General features: G+C 40.4%; 2 protein-coding genes across 2 annotated transcripts; both read left to right on the top strand.

Annotated features, from left to right (window-relative positions):
* Positions 1–1,524: 1,524 nt before the first annotated feature.
* On the top strand, positions 1,525–6,345 carry LOC139199334 (serine hydrolase-like protein). Its single transcript, XM_070828388.1, has 12 exons — positions 1,525–1,592; positions 1,907–2,050; positions 3,168–3,281; positions 3,400–3,441; positions 3,548–3,567; positions 3,662–3,736; positions 4,248–4,354; positions 4,464–4,543; positions 4,639–4,673; positions 4,806–4,882; positions 5,131–5,218; positions 5,320–6,345. The coding sequence occupies exons 1-12, from the start codon at positions 1,580–1,582 to the stop codon at positions 5,449–5,451; spliced, it is 927 nt and encodes a 308-aa protein (XP_070684489.1). The 5' UTR covers positions 1,525–1,579; the 3' UTR covers positions 5,452–6,345.
* A 1,391-nt stretch (positions 6,346–7,736) lies between these two features.
* serhl (serine hydrolase like) lies at positions 7,737–14,723 on the top strand. Its single transcript, XM_070828386.1, has 12 exons — positions 7,737–7,907; positions 8,080–8,223; positions 9,216–9,329; positions 9,596–9,637; positions 10,117–10,136; positions 10,253–10,327; positions 10,479–10,585; positions 11,154–11,233; positions 11,347–11,381; positions 11,499–11,575; positions 11,666–11,753; positions 14,580–14,723. The coding sequence occupies exons 1-12, from the start codon at positions 7,883–7,885 to the stop codon at positions 14,697–14,699; spliced, it is 927 nt and encodes a 308-aa protein (XP_070684487.1). The 5' UTR covers positions 7,737–7,882; the 3' UTR covers positions 14,700–14,723.
* The last annotated feature ends 5,775 nt before the right edge of the window (positions 14,724–20,498 follow it).

The following is a 20,498-nucleotide window of genomic DNA, read 5'->3' as shown; positions in this document are numbered from 1 at the left end:
CCGATGTGCCACAGTTTCAAGTTTAAATGATTATCTTCTTTCTCTGTTCATCAGAGTATCAAATGCTGACTGTTGTAAAGTAAAGAAGACTATAATAAACAGAGTCACACTAACAAAACAGCAGTGTTGAGTGCTCATTTCTCAGTTCTCCACCCAACTGCATTAATCCTGCTGCAGAGGCTCTGGTTTGGTAGCAGTGTCTCTCTGCCGTTTAGTAAGTTGACCTCTTTGAAGGGTGCACTACAGAAGAACAAGTCTGCCCCTTCCTCTGAGCTAACCTGTGCCTCTTTTCCACTGAGAGTTTCTGTGGTCTTTGTTAGAAGCTGAAACACGGTGCTGGGGAGTGAACATGAACAGGGATCTATGGTACCAGCACAGAGATGTAGTGGCACACACAGCTCCCATGAGCCTTTGCTCATAGGCACGCCATCAGACCATCATGTGAGTTGGAGTTATTAAACACAAACAGTCCTTGTTAAAGCCCAAACAGAGATTGGCTTTTGGCACTCTCTGCTCCCTCACTGTCACATTAAGCATGTGTGCTGATTTGACGTCAACCAATGAGACCACAGAGGAAACATAATTCAGGTGGACAATTAATAACATCACAGATTTGTGCGTCTCTTTTTAAGAAACCATAAAATACCTTATTAAAGGGTTTAAAACGACACATTATCAGATGGCTTTCAACATTTTATTCAAGACAACTCAAACAGCACTGCCTGGGTTTTTAAATAACTTGTGTTTATTGGAAGAACTGGATATATTAATATATTTTTATATTTTGATATTCAATACATTTTAGATAATTATCTATTTATTTAGATTTTATACATTTTGGCATATATATGTGTGTGTGTGTGTGTGTGTGTGTGTGTGTGTGTGTATATTATTGGATATCTAGACAGTATGTTTTTGTTCAACTTTACTAATACTTTTAGATGGAATTATTCATCAAATTCATCTAAAGATTGTCTGACAGAGACACGAGAATAACATTATGCAGTAACTATTGTGAAACAAGAAGTTTACAAAACAAAATATCACATATAACATACTCCATACAAATATAAGTAAACTATTTTTGTTTATGGCTTTAGATTTTCTAGGTTGGTGCTTTGACCCAATCTATGTTTAGTCTAGTAGGGGACAGATGTTAGTCACCAAATTAATAAAAATGTTCATCTTCAAGTAGCTTATTGTGATGGTTATGATCACAGGTTTTACAGTAATTTTATTGTGGTGAATATATAATAGTTACAGCTCCAGATTCAAAAGACTGGGAAGATGCAATGACTGAGATGACTAGATGGTAACGCTAGATCTGCGAAACTCTTTGGGTTAAGGGTTTTGCATCCACGTGGTTATGTTAGTTGTACACGATGCCAAATCTCGCGAGAGTTTCAAACGCTGCCTTCGAGACTTCACTGAGGGAAACCAGAGCTTCTGTTCACTTTATCCAATGAAGTCCTCCAGTGGAGAAACCGGAAGTCACAGTCAGTCTAATGAAGTTTGTTCAGCAATGCGAGCCGTGCTGCAAACTGTGCGAAGCTTTAGACACTGTGTCACACCAGCTACTATGGCTAAAGAAGGTAACAAAGACACATTATAATAACAAGAAGTCACCCGTCAGACATCTACAGCACTGAAAATCACTGATATGCACTGATATATCAGATGAAGGCCTAAAAATGGTGACTAAATATCTGGAAGATATGTTTGTGTAATAACTTCAGGGCTGCAGACTTTAATGTCAGAGGTTTGTTTTGTAAGTGAGTTGTTTGAATCACTCTGATAGTTTGTTGTATTTAAACAGCTCTTTGTTGCTTCCTGGCTGTCTGTTATAAAACAATAATATCAGTTGTGGTGGTTAGTGTGAGCTGCAGACTGAAGGCTGTGGGTCCAGTTTCAGAGCTCTCTGTGCCGGTGCCATGGGGAGAGATCAGAGGTAAAGTCTGGGGTCCTGATCACGGCTATCCTGTGCTGTGCCTGCATGGCTGGGCTGACAACTGTGGGACATTCAACACCCTCATCCCCCTTCTACCCAAAGGCAAGTACATTTACTCAAATACTGTCTTTTACTTGTGTTTTTCCATTTTGTGCTACTTTTTAATTGCGCTAATTTCAAAGTAATACTGTAGAATATATTCCTTCACATTTGTCTGATTGCTGGATCTGCACTTTGCTCACACGTCATGTAAACTCTGCAAAAACCTTCATCTTATCAAGTAAAAGTCATCTTGTTAAACAAGTGGAAAAAAACAGCCATTGCAGAGAAATAAATCCAACCTGTTTTAATAGAAGTCAACTAGTTTAATGAACTTTCTAGACTAAGGTGACCTTTTTATTCAAAGGCAGCGATCCCTTAGATCTTAGTCGATCTTCTGTCGACATTCTCACACTCATTTGTAAAAAACATTCTTTAAATAAGTTTTGTGGGAAACAGTTTGAAATGATCTAATTATTATGGCAGATTTTAAAGAAAGAAAAGCAATATAGATATATAAAACTGCTGAGTTCCAACTTGACCAGCTAACATTCAAATCATACTTAAATATTAACGCACAGGTGATAAACCATAAATTGAAAAACTCTAGGATGTGCCATTCTCCATACTGAGTACTCTTGATACTTTGATGATACTTGTACTAAAGAAAAACTTGTGATATTGTGATATTGATACTTTTATTTAATTACAGGATTGAGCACTTCTGACAATAAGAAATATAACAAATACAGAAATCTGCAACAAATTTGATTGATTAATCATCTGCATGTTAGACTGCTGGTTTGACCAAACTGGGAAATAGTGTTGGGCATTTTCTCTTATTTCCTTTTATTTACATTTTGAACATTAAATAACTAATCAGGTAATAAAAAATAATCAACAGGTTGGTTAAACTGTTAGCGATGGCACCAGTAAGTGTTGCTATGCAACAGCATGTTGAACTGAGGTGCTGGCGACGGAGCGTCTTTAGTCAGTGCAGACGATAACGTGTTCAATGATAGATGAATAAATGTGAGTAATGATAAAGAAATGGTTAAGAAAATAAGGACCTGTAATATAAATTGTCACCCAGAATGTCCTTGAATGTGTTTGGGATTAGGTGTCTCTTCCCCTGAGCGTGATGTGTGAGTATTTCACTCTCCTCTGTGCTTCCTCCCAGAGTGCAGATATGTGGCACTGGACCTGACAGGACACGGTCGGTCATCGCATCGTCCTCCTGGAGTTTTCTACTCTTGCCCTGCGTACGTGGTGGATGTACGCAGAGTTGTTGACGGTTTGTGAGTTCATAAAGTTGCAGAATAGCTGTCCATAGAGGAACTTCATGTTCTCATCGTTGTGCGATCAGACACCGGACCTGCCTGTTTGATGATCTGTGAAATTAACTCCCACAGCTCTGCAGTTGAAGAAATTCTCCATCATAGGCCACAGTATGGGTGGGTGCACCATTACAGCAGAGTTTATCTTAATCTGTGTCATATATGCTGCTGCGTTACAAAGTCATTCCAAGTGCAAATCACATTGGGGCCTTTTTCTTTACAGGCGGTGACATCGCTGCAATGGTAAGTGTCAGCGTCTCATGTCTGTTTCACACAATTTACAGAGACCGTTATGTTGTGTTTTGCATGCGGTGTCATCATGTTGTGTTTCCCATAGTTCACTGCCCTGTATCCGGAGGCGGTGGATGCTCTTGTTCTTGTGGACAATTACGGATTCCTACCTACAGATTCAGTACGAACCATTTCATCTCTCCTGTTTACTGTAGAGCTTTGATAGTTTGTGTGGTCAAATTAAAAAAAAAAGTTTTATTTTGATTTTTCATTATTTATTTATTATGAACTGCTCCAAAACATTTTTGGAACTAAAAGTTGTTTCAAGGAGGGAAATTCTGAGTCTTGTGATTATTTAACTATTTTATTGGCTGTAGAATATATTTAAATATATTGAATATAAAAATCCCAGAATATAAGAAAGAAGGCCTTATAATGTCCCACATTTTGCAATTTTTTGATCGCAGAATAGCTACAGCCCTGGTAACACGTTACAGTACAACATATATCATATATTTCTTATTGCATCCGCAGGTATCCATTAATTAAGTTGACTGAAGTGATCTTTTAAGTATTATTGCACTATGGTTCAGTTACCTTTATTTTCATCCTTTCCTCTCTGTGTCACATCACAGATGTGGCTCTGCGGTATTTTACACACCTGTCAGTAGTTTCTGTCTCGTTTTCTGCAGACAGAAATCTCCAAAGTGATCAGGCAGGGGATGGATCAGATGCTGCAGTTTGAGAATAAGGCAGAACAGAAGAAAAGAGTTTATACGTATGAGAAGGCGGTCGAGAGGTATTATATCCGTCCAGTTGTTGGTCATTGATAAAAGACTATTAGATTTAAATCACCTGTGCCATCTACATGCATTCAGCTGTTGGCTAAAATGTTTTATATCTTTCAGGCTGATGGCTGTTAACCCGACTCTGTCTGAGCGGTCTGCACACATCCTTTTAGAGCGAGGTCTAGTTCAGGTTGAAGGAGGTACACCTCTCTCTCTTTCTCCTCCTCTCAGAGAGGAATAATCTGTCTTTGCTTTCTCTCGTCTGCGGGCAGCTGATTGTGTTTGTCTTCGGCAGGATTTGTGTTCTCCAGAGACCTGCGAGTTAATTTTGTAAGTCACTTTTAACCTCCCAAACTCCCCACCCGCATCCGCCTCCTCCTCTCTTTTAACTTATATCTTTTCCACCAGAGATTCAGCATTCAGCTTGTGCAGTACATGTGCGTTTTCATTTCATGTTTTCAGAAAAACATCTTGCGGATCAGTTTGGAACAGAGTCTGGAGATGCAGTCGAGGATTCACGCCTCTGTTCTAGTTGTTCTGTAAGATATTCACAGTATATGGATGTTTGCATTACAGTGCTATGACAATGTGACAGCAGACAGACACATTTATAACAGCTAATGTCCTGAGCAGAGATAAAGCTAAAAATCAGTGTCATCAAAATCAGATTCCCGCCTCACAGATCACAAATCTCTGTCGATATCACAGCCATCTATCAGTAACATCCTTACAGTCTGTGGCCTTTCCTCGCATTGAATAAAATATGTTAAAAATCTCTTTTTTCCAGGTCAGAGGAAGGGTATGATGGGATATTTTCCGAACCAGCTCAGAAAAAATTTACCTCAACACTGCTACAAGGCTTTCGGGACAGAAACGTGAGTTTGCAGCTGGGACACGATGAGAATAAAGTAGTTTTTGGTGATTATTTAACCTTATTGACAATTGATTCTGTATATTTTGTTTGTATTTGTTTCAGCACACGGTGGTGACCGTACCAGGCGATCATCACGTCCATCTCAATAAGCCTGAGGTCGTCACTCCGTTTGTGTCCGACTTCCTGCGAGCCAAAGTGCTCTCACGGTCAACCAGCCGAGGGCACAAGTTATGAGCCGCAAACACGCCTCCACACTGTCACACTGAAGTCATGTAGTGCTGTTGTTTATAGGAGAAGACCATGAAGGTGTTTACATTAACAAAATTATCACTTTTAAGTGTATTTTACTGACAAATCACAACAGGTTGATGACAGACAGCACACAGCTTTGGCCTCAAGTGTAAGCCAATGGGCCGTCAGCTATGAGAGAAAAGCTGGGATATTTTTTAAAAGCGATTTATTTTTCTTTTATAATTTGTTGGTCCCATTTCTGATTTCCACTAAGTGCACTGTGAGGTCACCACCGCTCTCCACCGTCCACCCGCTCTCCAAGATTGAACAATTTTCTAGGAAGGTAAAGTGCCAATTTCAAGGTAGAAGCACTTCCAAGGTGCACGGAGAGGGGAAAAAGTCTGATTTCAAGGTGTCCTCCAGGAAATGGATGAGCAGAGGTGACGTGCCACTCAGAGCCTGATGCATCCAGTCTCCTGTCTAGAGGTTAAAGTGTAACTTCCCCCCCAGGTCTGAGCCTAACTCAACCCACTGCATAATGTGGAAAAACTGCTAAAAAGTGAGCAAAAGAGGAGGGAGCGGGGGGGGCGGTGTGTCAGGAAGGAGTTACTTGGTGACATTTTCAACACATTAAGTACCAGTTTTGCTAAATGTCTTTATTCTGTAGATCAAAAAACACACTCAAGTCTGCAGTACATCTTTTTGGTGTTTTCTAACATAGAGAGTATTCGGTTTTGATTACCTCTGCAGTGAAACACTACAAAATACTGCGTTTAATGTGGATCTTCAACACACTGGACATAACAACAGGGAAACTCTTTGTATCAGTTTAGTAACATCAATTCACTGGTCAACAAACATGCTCACTTGAATAAAGAAAGAAACATATAAAGAAAATATGAAGCTTGTGGTTCTTTTATGAATCCTCCCTTTTAGAAATTCTGCTAGTATAAGATGGGTAAAGATCCTCAGAAGATATGCACAACATTAAATGGACATTTGGCTTTCTAAAGACCATCAGGATCTCCTTATTTTTAATGAATAGTTGAACGTTTGGAGAAATTTCCTTCTTGTTTTTCTTGCTGAAAGTTAGAGGAGAAATGAGTACCACTCTTATATCTGTCTGTTCAATATGAGCCAGCAGCTGTAAAAGTACTAAAGTGCTAACTAGCTAACTGTTTCCCCTAAGCGGCTGCTGGCTGTAGCTTCATATTTATTGTACAGGCATGCGAGTTATATTGATATATTTCCCAAAATGTCCATTTTAACTGATCTGTTCAGAGAATTCCTCTTAAAATTAACTTTCAAATTCAATCAAAGCAGATTTCCAAAGTTGTGAAAAACTGTTGTGTTGCCCTAAAGTGGAGATGAGGGACACAAACAACTACAGCCCCATTTTTTAAAACCCCTCAGTCTTGGAAACATCCTCGAGCCATCACTTAATGTTCAATTTGTCAAATCCATTTCCAGGTACTTCGTGTGAGGCTCTTTTCAGTCAGGCTTCAGGTTTTACCACATCACCGCTTGTAAATTACATCCTGGCAGCCGTCTGTGATAGTTTGGACGTTACATCCTACTGTGGCGGTTTCCTATTGATCTCTCAGAGGCCTTTGATACAGTTAATCCCTCTCTACCTCTGTCCAGGGCATATCATATTGGATGGGATTCTGCAGTTTGTTGTTGGTTTTCATGATAGATTTGTAATTTGGAAAAGTCGCTCATGTTTAAATCCAGGTTAGTACTGACGTTCAGGCCATCAAGCACACACGGCACTAAACTCTACATGGATGAGACGTGCACATTAGGAGGTTTCCTGCACTAGTGTCTCACTGATGAGGCCACACAGAACGTAACCCAGGTTTAATCCTGAGTATGGAGGTTTATTATTAGTTTTTAATTGCCTCTAACTTCATGCTGAAACATCTGATTGGTTGAGCTTGTTCAGAAAGGCACATATGTGGAACAACAGTCGGTCAGTGTACCCAAGGGATTAATTATCTCATTACAGACGGGGATGAATGCCAGTGTTGCTCTCAGCAGGTACCAGATTTCACTCTTTCCCAGATCTATTGTCCCTGCAGGAGACTGCCTGTTAGGCGTTACTGAGGGAACAAAAGCCCAGGAAAGTAGAGCATGGTCATTTGGCTTGTTGAAAGGTAAAACCCGCCTCTGCAGTGTGGAGTGATTGGCCATAATAGCAGCGTGTCATTCTGAATATCCAGTAAAATCAGTTGGTTGCAGTTGCAGAAACTCTTCATGTTGCTTTCAGGCTTCAAAGGTCAGAAGTTTCCTTTATGTTTCAGTTTAATGGACATTTCAGGATTTGTTTCAAGGTTTTGTTAGTTCAGTTTTATTGCTGCCACTTTGCACTTTGCTCTTTCTGGATCTTCAGCTTTGTAGGCGAGACATAAACTGAGGATCTTCATACACTGCAATGTCATCCACAATGATTCAAGAAGGTAATATTTCTCAATGACCCAACACTGGCCGAGTGGAGTTTTAACATTTCACCACTTGTAATTGATTTAGTGAAATCCTGATGTTGTCACTGAATGTTAGCTGTAAATGTCTGTCAGGTCTTTGTGTTTTGAGCATGCTGTCTGAGGTTGTGTTGCTGTGTGTTGGGTCCAGTTTCAGAGCTCTCTGTGCCGGTGCCATGGGGAGAGATCAGAGGTAAAGTCTGGGGTCCTGATCACGGCTATCCTGTGCTGTGCCTGCACGGCTGGGCTGACAACTGTGGGACATTCAACACCCTCATCCCCCTTCTACCCAAAGGTGAACTGTGACAGAGGGAAGGAGGGTAATTAAACATTTGGCAAACAGCATTTGTGACTCATCCCCACCTTGTGCCCACATTTAGACACAACTACAGCTGTTTGTTTGGTGTTTACACTAGAAAAGTGACAAAGTAGGCCTATACTCAAACCACACTATACCAACTAATGATGACTTTTGAGTGTACCACTGATGCGCACTATTCTCCCACAATGCATTGCGCAAAGGAAATTGAGGTACTCACAAAAGGAGAAAAAGATATATAGTGGTGGTGGAAAAGCTAAAATAAAAATGAATTAATTAATTAAAAATAAGTATTAAATCTGCTTTCCAAGTGGCACTCATATAATTTCATGTTAGTATAACATGGAAAAGGTTAATAATTTTGTTTATCAACTGATAAAAATATTAGACGATTATAGAAGATTAGTATGTAGTACAGACTGTGTAGAGTTAGCGTCATGCTTACGGCACTGTGAAGCTGTATTTAGGCTCAGTAGTGCTTTGAGCAAAATGCTAATGTGCTCACAATGACAATACTAACATGCTTATGTTTAGCAGGTATAATGTTTACCATTGTTAACGTCTTAGTTTAGAGCGTTAGCAAAACATTTGCTCAGGCTGATGAGTATGTCATTACTTTTGTAGGTATTTGCACATAAATCAAACTGTTTGACAGACTAAGGTTATGGCCTAATGATGAGGATCAGAGAATCAGCAAAGTGACGACAATTCAGCCTGAGGGGACGAGGAAATGTGTGAATCAAATTTTATGGCAATCCTCCAATAGCTGTTGAGATATATTCTAAAGCAAAGTGGTGGACGAACTAACTGCGTGACAGATTGCTAGAGCCGCCAACATGGCTGAAAAAGAAATGATACAACAGCAGGTGAGGCGCTAGACTGAAGCCTGATGGGGTTGGCATTATTCCAGGTTGATCCAGAGTTCTTCACAGTGTGGAGGATCATTTCATCTTTCTGCTTCCTCTCAGATTGCAGATATGTGGCGTTGGACCTGGCAGGTCACGGTTTGTCCTCCCATCGTCCTCCTGGAGTTTTCTACTCATTCTCTGCATACGTGGCGGATGTACGCAGAGTCGTTGACGGTGTGTGAGTTCACGAAGTTGCATTAGTTCCACTCAAATCTCATTGTAGAGGTTCAGGACTTTGGTGCATCTCTGTGGCAGATAGATCTCAACAGAGGTGAGCTGTTGTTAGGAGTTATTGCTTTGGGCAGGAACGATTTCCTGTATCTGTCCTTGTGGTGGCAGAGAGGGTGGTCATCAGGACTGTGATAAAGTACTGCAAGAAGTGGGACTAGATTTAATGCTGCTAAAATAATGTGGCCTTTCCTATGAAATAACTCCCACAGGTCTCCAGTGGACTAAATTCTCCATCATAGGCCACAGTATGGGTGAGTCACACATTATGTAGACCAACCAAAATACTGCATCAATAATACACCTGATTCACATATACTGACACTGCATTGAGCTTTTTCCACATCTTTTACCAAAACATCTAAAATATTTGTAACCAGATGCTTCTTTCTTTTATTGGAACAAAGTGGCTTTTTAAAATCAGGTCTTATTGATTAAATTTGCCACTGGGGTGTGATTGTACTGTGCTTTGTGCAAAGTGACCAATCAAACCAGTTCCAGCTTGTCAAATCTTTTGCTGTTTATATCACTGAAAAAAAAAAGAATAACTTTGTGTTATCGAGTGTTGGCCAGAAAAAAATATTATGAGATGCTTCCTTGGATGTTTTTCCACTTTTTTCTAAACTAAGCAATTAATCAAAAACATATTAAAATGATCAATCGATAATAAAAAACAATTGGTAGTTACAGTCAGTAAGTCAACGTGTCTAAAGATGTGTTCACTTCCTTACAGGTGGTAACATCGCTGCAATGGTAACTACAGTTCATCACAGGCAGCTTATTGCTGTTTTCACACAACGTTCAGATAATATTTAGCTGTATTTTTCTTGGACGATATCATCATGTCATCCATGCTGTGTTCTCCACAGTTCAGTGCACTGTTTCCTGAGATGGTGAACGCCGTCGTACTGCTGGACGCATTTGGGTTTTTACCAACTGAGCCAGTATTTCAACTTTTTTTTTTATCACTGTACTGCACATTACAAGCCTTTAAGGAAACAATGATCCAATAGTAATCCAGTAGTATTATTACATTATTCCTAACTTATCTTCATGTTCAACTCCTGTCAGTAGTTTCTACCTTTTTTCCTCCAGAAAGAAATCTCCAAAGTGATGAGGCAGGGCATGGATGAGATGCTGCAGTATGAAAAAAAGACAGAAGAGAAGAAAAGAGTTTACACTTACGATAAGGCAGTTGAAAGGTATTATACCACTCCAGTTTATGGGCAATTCGAGTTCAATAAACCTTCGTTTATGTAGGATGTTTTGTACTGATTTGAAATGTGTTTAAAGAGGAACCTCCTTGATTTTACGCATTCACAGTTCACAGTCATTGGGAAGTTTTCCGGTATATGTGGAAAAAGTTGTATAAAGCCTTTTGTGGCTCCAGAGGGAGCTGTGTGAAGTCTTATGAATCGTGTGCGATAACGTCTGTTGGGGCTGAGTTAGAAAGAAGCGAGTTTGCCAGGCCTCTGTAGCCCTCTCCTCATCTCTGCTTGAGGCTACATTAGGCATAGTATATCCCAGCTATCACTGACCCAATGGTGGACAAGTTGCATTGTGGGTTATGTAGGTGGCACAGTTTGGCACAGACAATACAGTTACTACAGAACAATGTTATTTGAGCACAGTGCAAATGTGTGACACACTCTTTTAATATAATATAATAAATGACACAAAAAGAGAAAACAGAACAAAATACAACAATGTTGTTCTGAAATGTGCCTCTACATACATTCAGCTGTTTGTTTTATGTTTTATATCTTTCAGGCTGATGGCTGCTAACCCGACTCTGTCTGAGCGGTCTGCACACATCCTTTTAGAGCGAGGTCTAGTTCAGGTTGAAGGAGGTACACCTCTCTCTCTCTCTCTCTCTCTCTCTCTCTCTCCTCCTCTCAGAGAGGAATAATCTCACTTTGCTTTGTCTCGTCTGCGGGCAGCTGATTGTGTTTGTCTTCAGCAGGATTTGTGTTCTCCAGAGACCTGCGAGTTAATTTTGTAAGTCACTTTTAACCTCCCAAACCCCCCACCTGCCCACATCCGCCTCCTCCTCTCTTTTAACTTATATCTTTTCCACCAGAGGTTCAGTGCAGTACATGTTTTTTCTGTTCTCAGAAAAACATTGTGCGGATCACTCTGGAGCAGAGTCTGGAGATGCAGTTGAGAATTCAAGCCTCTGTTCTAGTTGTTCTGTAAGATATTCACTTGAAATGGATGTTAATGACAGTCCCATGTCCTTTTGTGCTTCCTAATACAATAACTTAAAATCTCTGTTTTTCTAGATCAGACGACGGCATTGACAGAAAACTTACAGAATCAAACCAGCGTAAATTTACCTCCCCAATTCTCCAAGGATATCATGACAGAAATGTGAGTATGAAAAGAAAAAAGAAGAAGAAAAAATCCTATTAGATGCTAGAAAAAGTTTACTGTGACGATTTTACCTTCGTGCAAGGAGGGTGTTTGTTAAACATGTAGAGAATAAAAATACACATCATCCATGTGAAGTGAAGTCACTAAACTGCCGTCATTGTGTTTGACGTGTGGAACAAATCTGATTCACGCTGCATCAACTTATGTAGAGGCCAAAACAAGCAATGATAGTTTTTTAAACTGTTTGGCCAGGTGTGTGTGTGTGTGTGTGTGTGCTGATCTACTAAACCTATTGTGGCAGACAGCTGCACAGAGATAAAAGTGGAGCCATAATACCAGCTCAGTGTCTCAGAATAAGCAGAAATATTTATAGATGTGGATCTTAAAGCACTAGAAGAGTTCACACACTCAATTGGGTTTTTCATTTTTTTCAGTTTTCAGTGTCAGAAAAGTGCAGAAAAAATGCATCAACCTTTTTCACAGCTGACATTTTGGTTTGTCTAAAGAGGGAAAGTGCACAATGTTCATAATGACGTTATATATGACTGCACTCCATAAATGTGAGCTGGTTTCAGGGTGTGTGCTGTGCATGCAGTGTTCACTGGTGTATGGCTTAGAGCAGGCCTGGTATGCGGCTCTTTGCCCTGTCTCGTGCGGCTCTTTGACTCATTTAATTCATAGAATTTTTCATGTAATTTTATGTGTGTGTCTATGTGGACAGTATGTGGGAGTGCGCGCGTGTGACGCTGCCTGCTTGCACGCAGAGTGAGAGCACGACAGCACGTCTAATATTGACGTGAGCCGAGAGCCAATCAGGAAATTACCTGCGAAGCAGTGAACCAATCACCTCGGAGGATGGGGAGGGGGCTATTGTTTCATAGCAACAGCTCGCTACCAAAATGCGTGGCCAAGCGCAAGTACGAAGATGAACACAGGGTGTTTTTAACAGAGCGGGAGAGTTTGTATTTTTTTTGTGGTACGCAATGACAAGCCCTTTTGCCTTTTATGCCAGTCATCACTGGCGCATTTCAAGGCTTCAATTCTGCAGCGCCATTTCACCTCAATCCACGCTAGTGTCGACCAGGAGGTCCCGAAAGGTACTGAACTTCGCAAGCTAGTTAAAGTTAAAGTAAAAGTTAAAAAGCTTGAAAAGTCAGGCAGAAAAGCAGACACGGTTGTTTGTGAAATTTACCAAGCAAACAGAGACTGTGGCGCTTGCTTCGTATCAAGTGGTGTGGAACATTGCACGAGCCAAAAAGACATAGAGTTTATTTTAAAAATGCCTGAACGACGTGGTAGAAAGAATTTTTTTTTTTTTTTTTTATGTGCAGACTTGATTGAACTGAGAGTTTGTGTGTGTGAAAGGTGCACACAGTGTTCACATTGACTGTCCACTGGTCTGCCAGCAGAGGTTCTAGTCCATTTCTGTCAAAATAGTTTGAGGTGTTGCATTAATATTTAATTTATAATTAATCAATAAATCTGACTGAGCAGAGGCATGTGTCTCTGTGAGGGTGTGGGTATGTGTGTAAGGGGGTGATAGTGTGAGGGAGTGTGTGTCTCTGGGAGGTTATGTCTGTGATTATGCGTGTGTGTCAAGTATTGTGATTTTTTTTATTCTTTTATTTTCATTCTGCATGTATGTGAGAGTGAAATATAGAGAGAGGGAGACAGGCAGAGACAAAGGCAGAGAGCAAAAGAGAGAAGAGACAGAGAAGAGACAGTGATGGGAGGAGAAACGGGTGCTCGTGTGTTTGATGTGGCTCTTTGCAGTAACACAGTGAAAATTGTGGCTCTTAGTCTCTGACTGGTTGGCCACCCCTGGCTTAGAGGGACACTTACTTTGGGACACCTTTTATCAGCAAAAAACTGCAATATACACAATACACAGGTTTTATAAGTGAACTTATAATATATGTGAATTATATATATGTACATATTAATGTGAGCTATGTGGGCAAAGCTAAAACAAATGTGGACAACAACAAAACAACCACATAATGAGCACTGAAGTGACAATATCAGGGCAACCATCGTAAGTCACAGCCTTTAATGTTAAATTCCATTAAGCTTCACACTGAAGTATTTCTCGATCATCGCCTCCACGTGGTTGGATCACTTTTTCTGTACTAACACACTCAACAGAGTGGTCACTTTCTCTAAAATGACAAGCATCAGGAGCCTTAATAAACACGTCTGATTTTTGTTCTGAGATTCTTGTTCTTAATTGTTGAGATGTTTCATCTCTGCGTCGTGGGCACTGTAACAAAATGTTATGCATGACTTGATGTGAAATGTTTTATCTGAAGTTACATTTGTGAAGTCGCCTGTTTTCAAAATAGTATCGCAAGCTCTGCAATTTCTAGAAGGAAAACATCCTCTGATGAATGTCCTCTAACAGCATCAGTCCTTACAAGCGTGTTAGAAAGATTACAGGTTCTCCTAAAGGTAATTCTGACCTGCAGCTGCAGCTTAGTCAAGTTAGAGAATAGAGGGTGTGCCTCAACTTGATGCCTCTGATTTTAGCCTTGTTCTCAATCATAGTTCACCAACAAGACATCAGTTGGAAGTGTATAGCGGTATTTATTGATGGAGAAATTAGAGTAGATTTATTATGGGTACTAATAATAGAGAGGGCTCAAACTGTGATTTATACAAAGTAAACAACGCAACATGCAAAATGCATGGTATTTACAGGATGCATTAATGTAGCACCAGAAATTAGCCAACAGAGTAATGAGGGCAAAAAAAGATTAAGATTTTCAACCTCTGCACGATTTTACACTCAAATGTCTGTCATTGTTCTTTCTCTCTCGCTTTCAGCACATGGTGGCGACAGTCTCAGGCGACCATCACATCCATCTGAATAATCCTGAACTTGTCGCTCCGCTTGTTTCTGACTTCCTGCAGAACAAAGTGATCTCAGAGCAGCTGCCGGCCTAGTGGGCACACGCACACACACACACACACACACACACACACACACACACACACACACACACACACACACACACACACACGCGCACACACACACACACTTTTTCATTGTGAAACTTCGCACTTGAAGTCTCCGTACACTGTTGTCACCTCTCAGTGCTGTCATTAACGTAACACTCCGAGTGCATCAATCATAGCTACATAAAAGTGACAGTGAATCATCAAAGTGCTGATTTGAATTTAAACCAGTTATTAAAAATTTGCAAAAAACTTGAATATATAAATATTGACAGAAGTTATCTGTAGTTAGCAATAACCTCCTCACATAAAATGAATTAGAAATAAATAAAATAATAAGTGAATAAAACAAATAAATATACCATATTTCTTCCAAAACAATAAGTATACATTAAGTTACATTAAGTTAAACATTTTCTCAACAAAGGAGCGACTCACATCGTCCAGTCACCCATCAGAGACATATGTGTGAATGCATATTTATTTTCATACTCATAAATATCAAGGCTTTTTTGTGCGCATTGTTTAATTGTGCTTAGTTGTCATCAGTTCACAATGATGATTGCAGGTGTTTATGATAGCTTCTACCTTGTCTGCTTCCATAGAAAATTATTGATTGTTCATGTGATGCCTTTTTTTTTCTAGTCTCAGTCCCTATTTTCTAATGTCACGGTCTTGATGGTGATTGGTGGATGATGAAAAACACCAGGGACAACAATAGAAATAAGTGTAAGACTTTAATAATAGAGGGCAGCAAATTAAAATCGACAAATTGTACAGTCTAATCAAATTAATTGGGTTTCAATGATATTTGATGTAAGAAATGAAATGAAAAGACTTCATGTTTTTATCCACACATCCAAAGTGTGACATGTTGTATCTGATAAATGTATTAAATGTTGTGTAAGAACATGTATCTTAAGCTCTAAACTGGTTAAAACCCCATGTTGTTCCAGTAATATGTTATTTCTTTATGTAACTCCTGCATCCAGGACGTCACTTGTCATCATTTCTGTTTTTAAATGTTGCAGCTCCTCATCACAGGCTGATCTGTTTAACTCGGCCAGTCCTCGTGAATCTGATGCGTGTGTACAATGAGCTAAAAATGGCAGTCATTAAAAGAGATGACACCCTCTGACAGATTTTCATTGTGTCGGCCATCCTGTCTGTATTCAGCGTTTTGTCTTGGAACCAGCAAGACAAAAAAAAGAAATTTAAAAAATCCTTCTTCCACCCTTTTACTCAGGGGAGTGACTCCCTAAAACACTGCAGCTGCCGTCAGTCAGAGAAGATATGAGAGTCGCTGCTAACAAAAAATGCCCCCCCCCCCCTCAATGTCACATAAACTGTGTGATGGCCTTGGTGTTAAATGGAGTGGAATTGATTTTACGCAGCAAGCAGCAAGACGGATGAGCATCCAGAGACATCTGAAGGGCTGCCCCCCCCTCCCCTTCCTCTCCCACCTCCCCAAAAAAAAAAGATTATAGTTATATAAGTTTCCCTCCCACTCCCTCCATCCTCTCTGCCACCAGCAGGGGCGTTGTCATAGCAACCCCCACCCCTACTTTGAACGTCAGAGCCAGGAGCTGGAGGATGAAGCCGCATGCAGCTTCTGTCTCTTGTGCCTCTCAGAGAGCACCTGTGATTTTTGCCATCTCACATGCAACAGTCGGAGCTGCGGCGATAATCTAATGACTGATTGGACTCACAGCTGCTGCACGTCGCATAGCATCAAACACAGAAGGACAGACTGATTCAGCAGCGTCTGCAGGTAAGCGTGATGGCTTTATTTACTACCAAGCACTATTTTTAGAGTGCAACACCTGTGTGTGTGATCCTGTATCTCAGTGTGATGGAGGCAGTGATAGAAGCTGGTTGTGTAATGATTCCTGTGCTTCATGCTTCCTTTGTGGGAGCAGGGGAGCTCTCTAAAGTAAAATAACAGGACACTGAGATGCTGCAGTTTGTCACGCGTGATTTATCACCCTGTGGAGAGAGAGAGAGTGCTTGCAAGGATTTAAATAACAGAGTAACTCTGCGCATCCACCCTTTCCCAAAAACTCTCCTCCTTTCCTTTCCTTTCCTTTCCTTTCCTCCCTCTCTCCACATCCATTTTCCACCCCTTCGTCCTCCACCCTTCCCTCTGACAGCAGTTATGTCGTGGCTGTTCTTGGACTGGTTCGTCCCCCTCTACCTGCTGGTGTCGGTCTTGGTGCTGGCAGGCTTCGGAGCATGCCTGTACTTCCTAGAGCCTGGGCTGCAGGATGCCCACAAGTGGAGCAACAAAACAGTCCGACATCACCCGCTGGTGGCCAGCGTGAACTGCAGAGATGACGATAGTAATGCCCTGATATGATCGAGAGGGTGAGGAGGAGCAGGCGGGCGGGCAGCGGACCATCTGGACAGGGGTGCTGCCTGGACTTCAGTGGGATGTGAGCCAACACCTTAAAGATGGAGAAAGAAAATGGGAGAGACAGAAGGAGGAGAGACCTGATCTATCATTCCAACTTTTCCCTGATCTCTAACACTCTTTAAGCTCCTGCTGTAGAGATCAGGGAAAAGAGAAGCAGAGGGGTTTTAAGGGAATTTCTAAAATGCAGCCAAATGCACAAGGAGGAGAAGACTACATGATCGGAGGACGTGCTGCCCTTTAGAAATGTGTTCGAAACATGGTGTAAATTTCATGCCATCTTACACTTGTGCCAACTTTTACATACGTTTTGTAATCCGACAATCACTTGACATATATCATGAAGTTTACTTATATCGTGCATTTAATTAGCAAAGTGAACGACATATGTGCAATGAATCTGTTGCCAGCAGGGAGGGGTTTTATTCCTCTCTCCGCTGATGGCAGCCGCTGAGAAGCATGTGGATGTTAGTGCCACTGTGCCAAAATGATGTAGTAGTGAGTTCATTCAAATAATATGTACCAACTGATTTATTCAAGGTGCCAAGATTATCCTAGATGGACCAAGATTATTGAAAAATAGTATTTGGTAATGTTCAAAGTGTTTTTGTTTTTTTTTTGTTTTCATTATTTTTACTTGACAGCATGGTGAGGAAACGGGGTGTGTAACAACCCGCTTTTGATGATCATATGCTTCTTTGTTCATACAAAATAAAACTGTTTAATCCTCACTTCTTTGGATTTACTCTCTGACTTAAGTTGTGATAATATCTGATTTAAAATTATATATTATAGTGTGTAGATTGCCTGCCCTACTGCTGGGAAGTAACTAAGTAAACTCACTCAAGTATTGTACTTACGAACACTTTTAAGGTACTTGCACTTTACTTGAGTATTTCAATTTTATGCTACTTTGCACTTGTAGTAGTACTTTACATTTCAGATGGAAATATTGTACTTTATATTCCATATAATTTATCTGTCATCTGTTTGCTGCTTTTCAAGACATTTAAGTATTTACATTCAAAACATATGATCTTACAAAGATCAATGTTTAGTTGTCATGGCTCAGATGTCTATGAGTTGTCAGCAGTTTCACCAAAGAGACATTTCGCCTCAAAACTTGTCACAAGGTTTCATTTAAATAACTGTCGGAGGCAGAAAAAGGACAAATTTTCAATGACAAAAGAAAGCAAAGAACAAAGAGAGAAAAATGTAACACATCTCTGATCTTTTTTCTTTGCTTTGCCCCATTTATCATCTCATGACTCTGACTGATCTCATGACCCTTTGGAGGGGCCTGACCCTGAGGTTGGGAGCCACTAGACTAAAACACTCAACTGTCTGTAAAGCATCTAAAACAAGCTCCAGCTCTGGCAGCAAAGTGCTGCTTACAAACTGATCCATCAGTAAAAACAGTCTAATAGTTTCATGTATATAACATGTCAGTCAAAATACTTTGATATTCTGAGTGAATTATTCTGATTTTACATTCGTACTTTGACTTATATAAAGTTTTGAATGCAGGACTTTTACTAATAACAGGCTTGTATTTCTACATTAATGCAATGTATTTAAGTAAAGGATCTGAGTACTTGTTCCACCACGGATCTGTCCTGTAATCAGACGGGCCAATAATACCACATTCAGACATCACAGACAACAGATGTCCCATGAACCAAACACAATGAGAGGCCAGAGTGGGAGTGAAACAGTGCTGCTTCAGTGTCCAGGAATGGAGAGAATGGCACTTCTGTGCCCACTACTTCCTACTGCTGTGTTCCCCGTCTCACACTCTTTGACTTATTTACTCCCTCGGCGTGTAAACATCAGAGCCAGAGCTTCAGGCAGCAGGTTAGTGTCTGTTTTCTTCTACTGTAACTTAAAAAACTTACATTTTTCATTGTAAAGATTTGACATGTAGGATTTACACTTTTCTTTAAATTTGCAAGTATTTCCATTTTATGCTACTTTATACTTTTACATTTCAGATGGAAAATATTGTACTTTTCACTTTACAGCGATGGCTGTGTGTTATTTTGCAGATTCAAATTTTATATAGAAAACATAGGATAAACCTGTAGAATATGAAGCATCTTTGTGGTTTTAACTCGCCAACTGTACATTTAGTAGATAAAATTGGCTTCTCTTCAACCAGCTTCAACAGTAAAACTCCACCCAGTCATTAATGCATTAGTATTTACAATCTAACAGTTTCACATATGATAATATCAAAATCACAGGAGCATTTTTACTTTTAGTGCTTTAGGTTCAGATGCAGACATTTCTGTAGTTTAACTCATGTAAGATCTTGAACGCAGCTCTTACCTAGATGGACTACTTTTACATTGTGAAATTGCCAAATAAAGCGCTTGAATACTTTTTCCACCAGTGTCAGACTGTTAATAAATTTAACTGTCTCGTATATATTTAACAACTTCCTCTTGCCTCATTTCTCTGTCTCTCCTTCCGTTTAACTTTTGTTTAACCTCTTTCCAATAAACAGAAACAGAATGAGTGTTTTTCACCATCTGGCACCTTTGATCCCTCAAGTATCTGCATCATCCAGACAAACAAAGGAACTTCCATCAGTCTGCCTGTCACCTCCTCTCTCCCTCTCGTCTCCTGTCATCAAAAAGAAACCCATTCAGCTCCCATCATTTGACGAGAAGGGACTCGTCTATGAAAAACACAACATTAAACAGATAAACACTGACAGGTAAATCAAGGTGTATCTTAAATTCTAGAGATGATTTACGTGTGATGAAATGAATATTGTGCTGAATTTGTTTTGTAGTTTACATATTTTTTCTCTTTCCTCCTTTGGCTCCAGATCTTTTGTTCCAATTTGCTCCTCTAAGACATCCGTTCGGCCCTCTTGGGGTAAATCATGTCAGCATTCACAGAGAGACCAGGGGGAAAGAGCTTCAACCCTCCCAAGAGCCAAGCCCAAAACTTATAGCTCTCCAAGTTTCCCTGCAAAGCCCAGCATCTCCATTTGTCCTGCTCCAAAGCCAAATTCCTCTCCCACTCTCTCCACTCTGAAACCAAAGCCAACTGATTCCCTTCATCTCCCCGCCTCACAGTTGAGTGATCCCCCTCCACTACTGCACCAGCCTCAGCCGAAGCCAAGTGTATCTCCAACTCTGATTGTCCCAACACCCAGACTGAGTCCGTCTCCAACCTCCCTGTGCCGAGGGATGAGTTTGGATAGCCAGGGAGGCAGGTGGCCTTCTCCCGTTGCTAAAGAGAGATGTGCCAGACCCATTACCATATCAAACACTAAAGTCGAGCCTGAGTCCAGCAAACTGAGGTCTTCAAATGAGTCAAAGCACAACGTCCTTGACCAAGAAGTTTTGCTTGACTTTACTCATCCT

This window comes from Pempheris klunzingeri, chromosome 3, assembly GCF_042242105.1.
Source record: "Pempheris klunzingeri isolate RE-2024b chromosome 3, fPemKlu1.hap1, whole genome shotgun sequence".
NCBI lineage: Eukaryota > Metazoa > Chordata > Actinopteri > Acropomatiformes > Pempheridae > Pempheris > Pempheris klunzingeri.
Note: the sequence above shows the minus strand (reverse complement) of the source record. Positions and strands in the feature narration are given on the sequence as shown.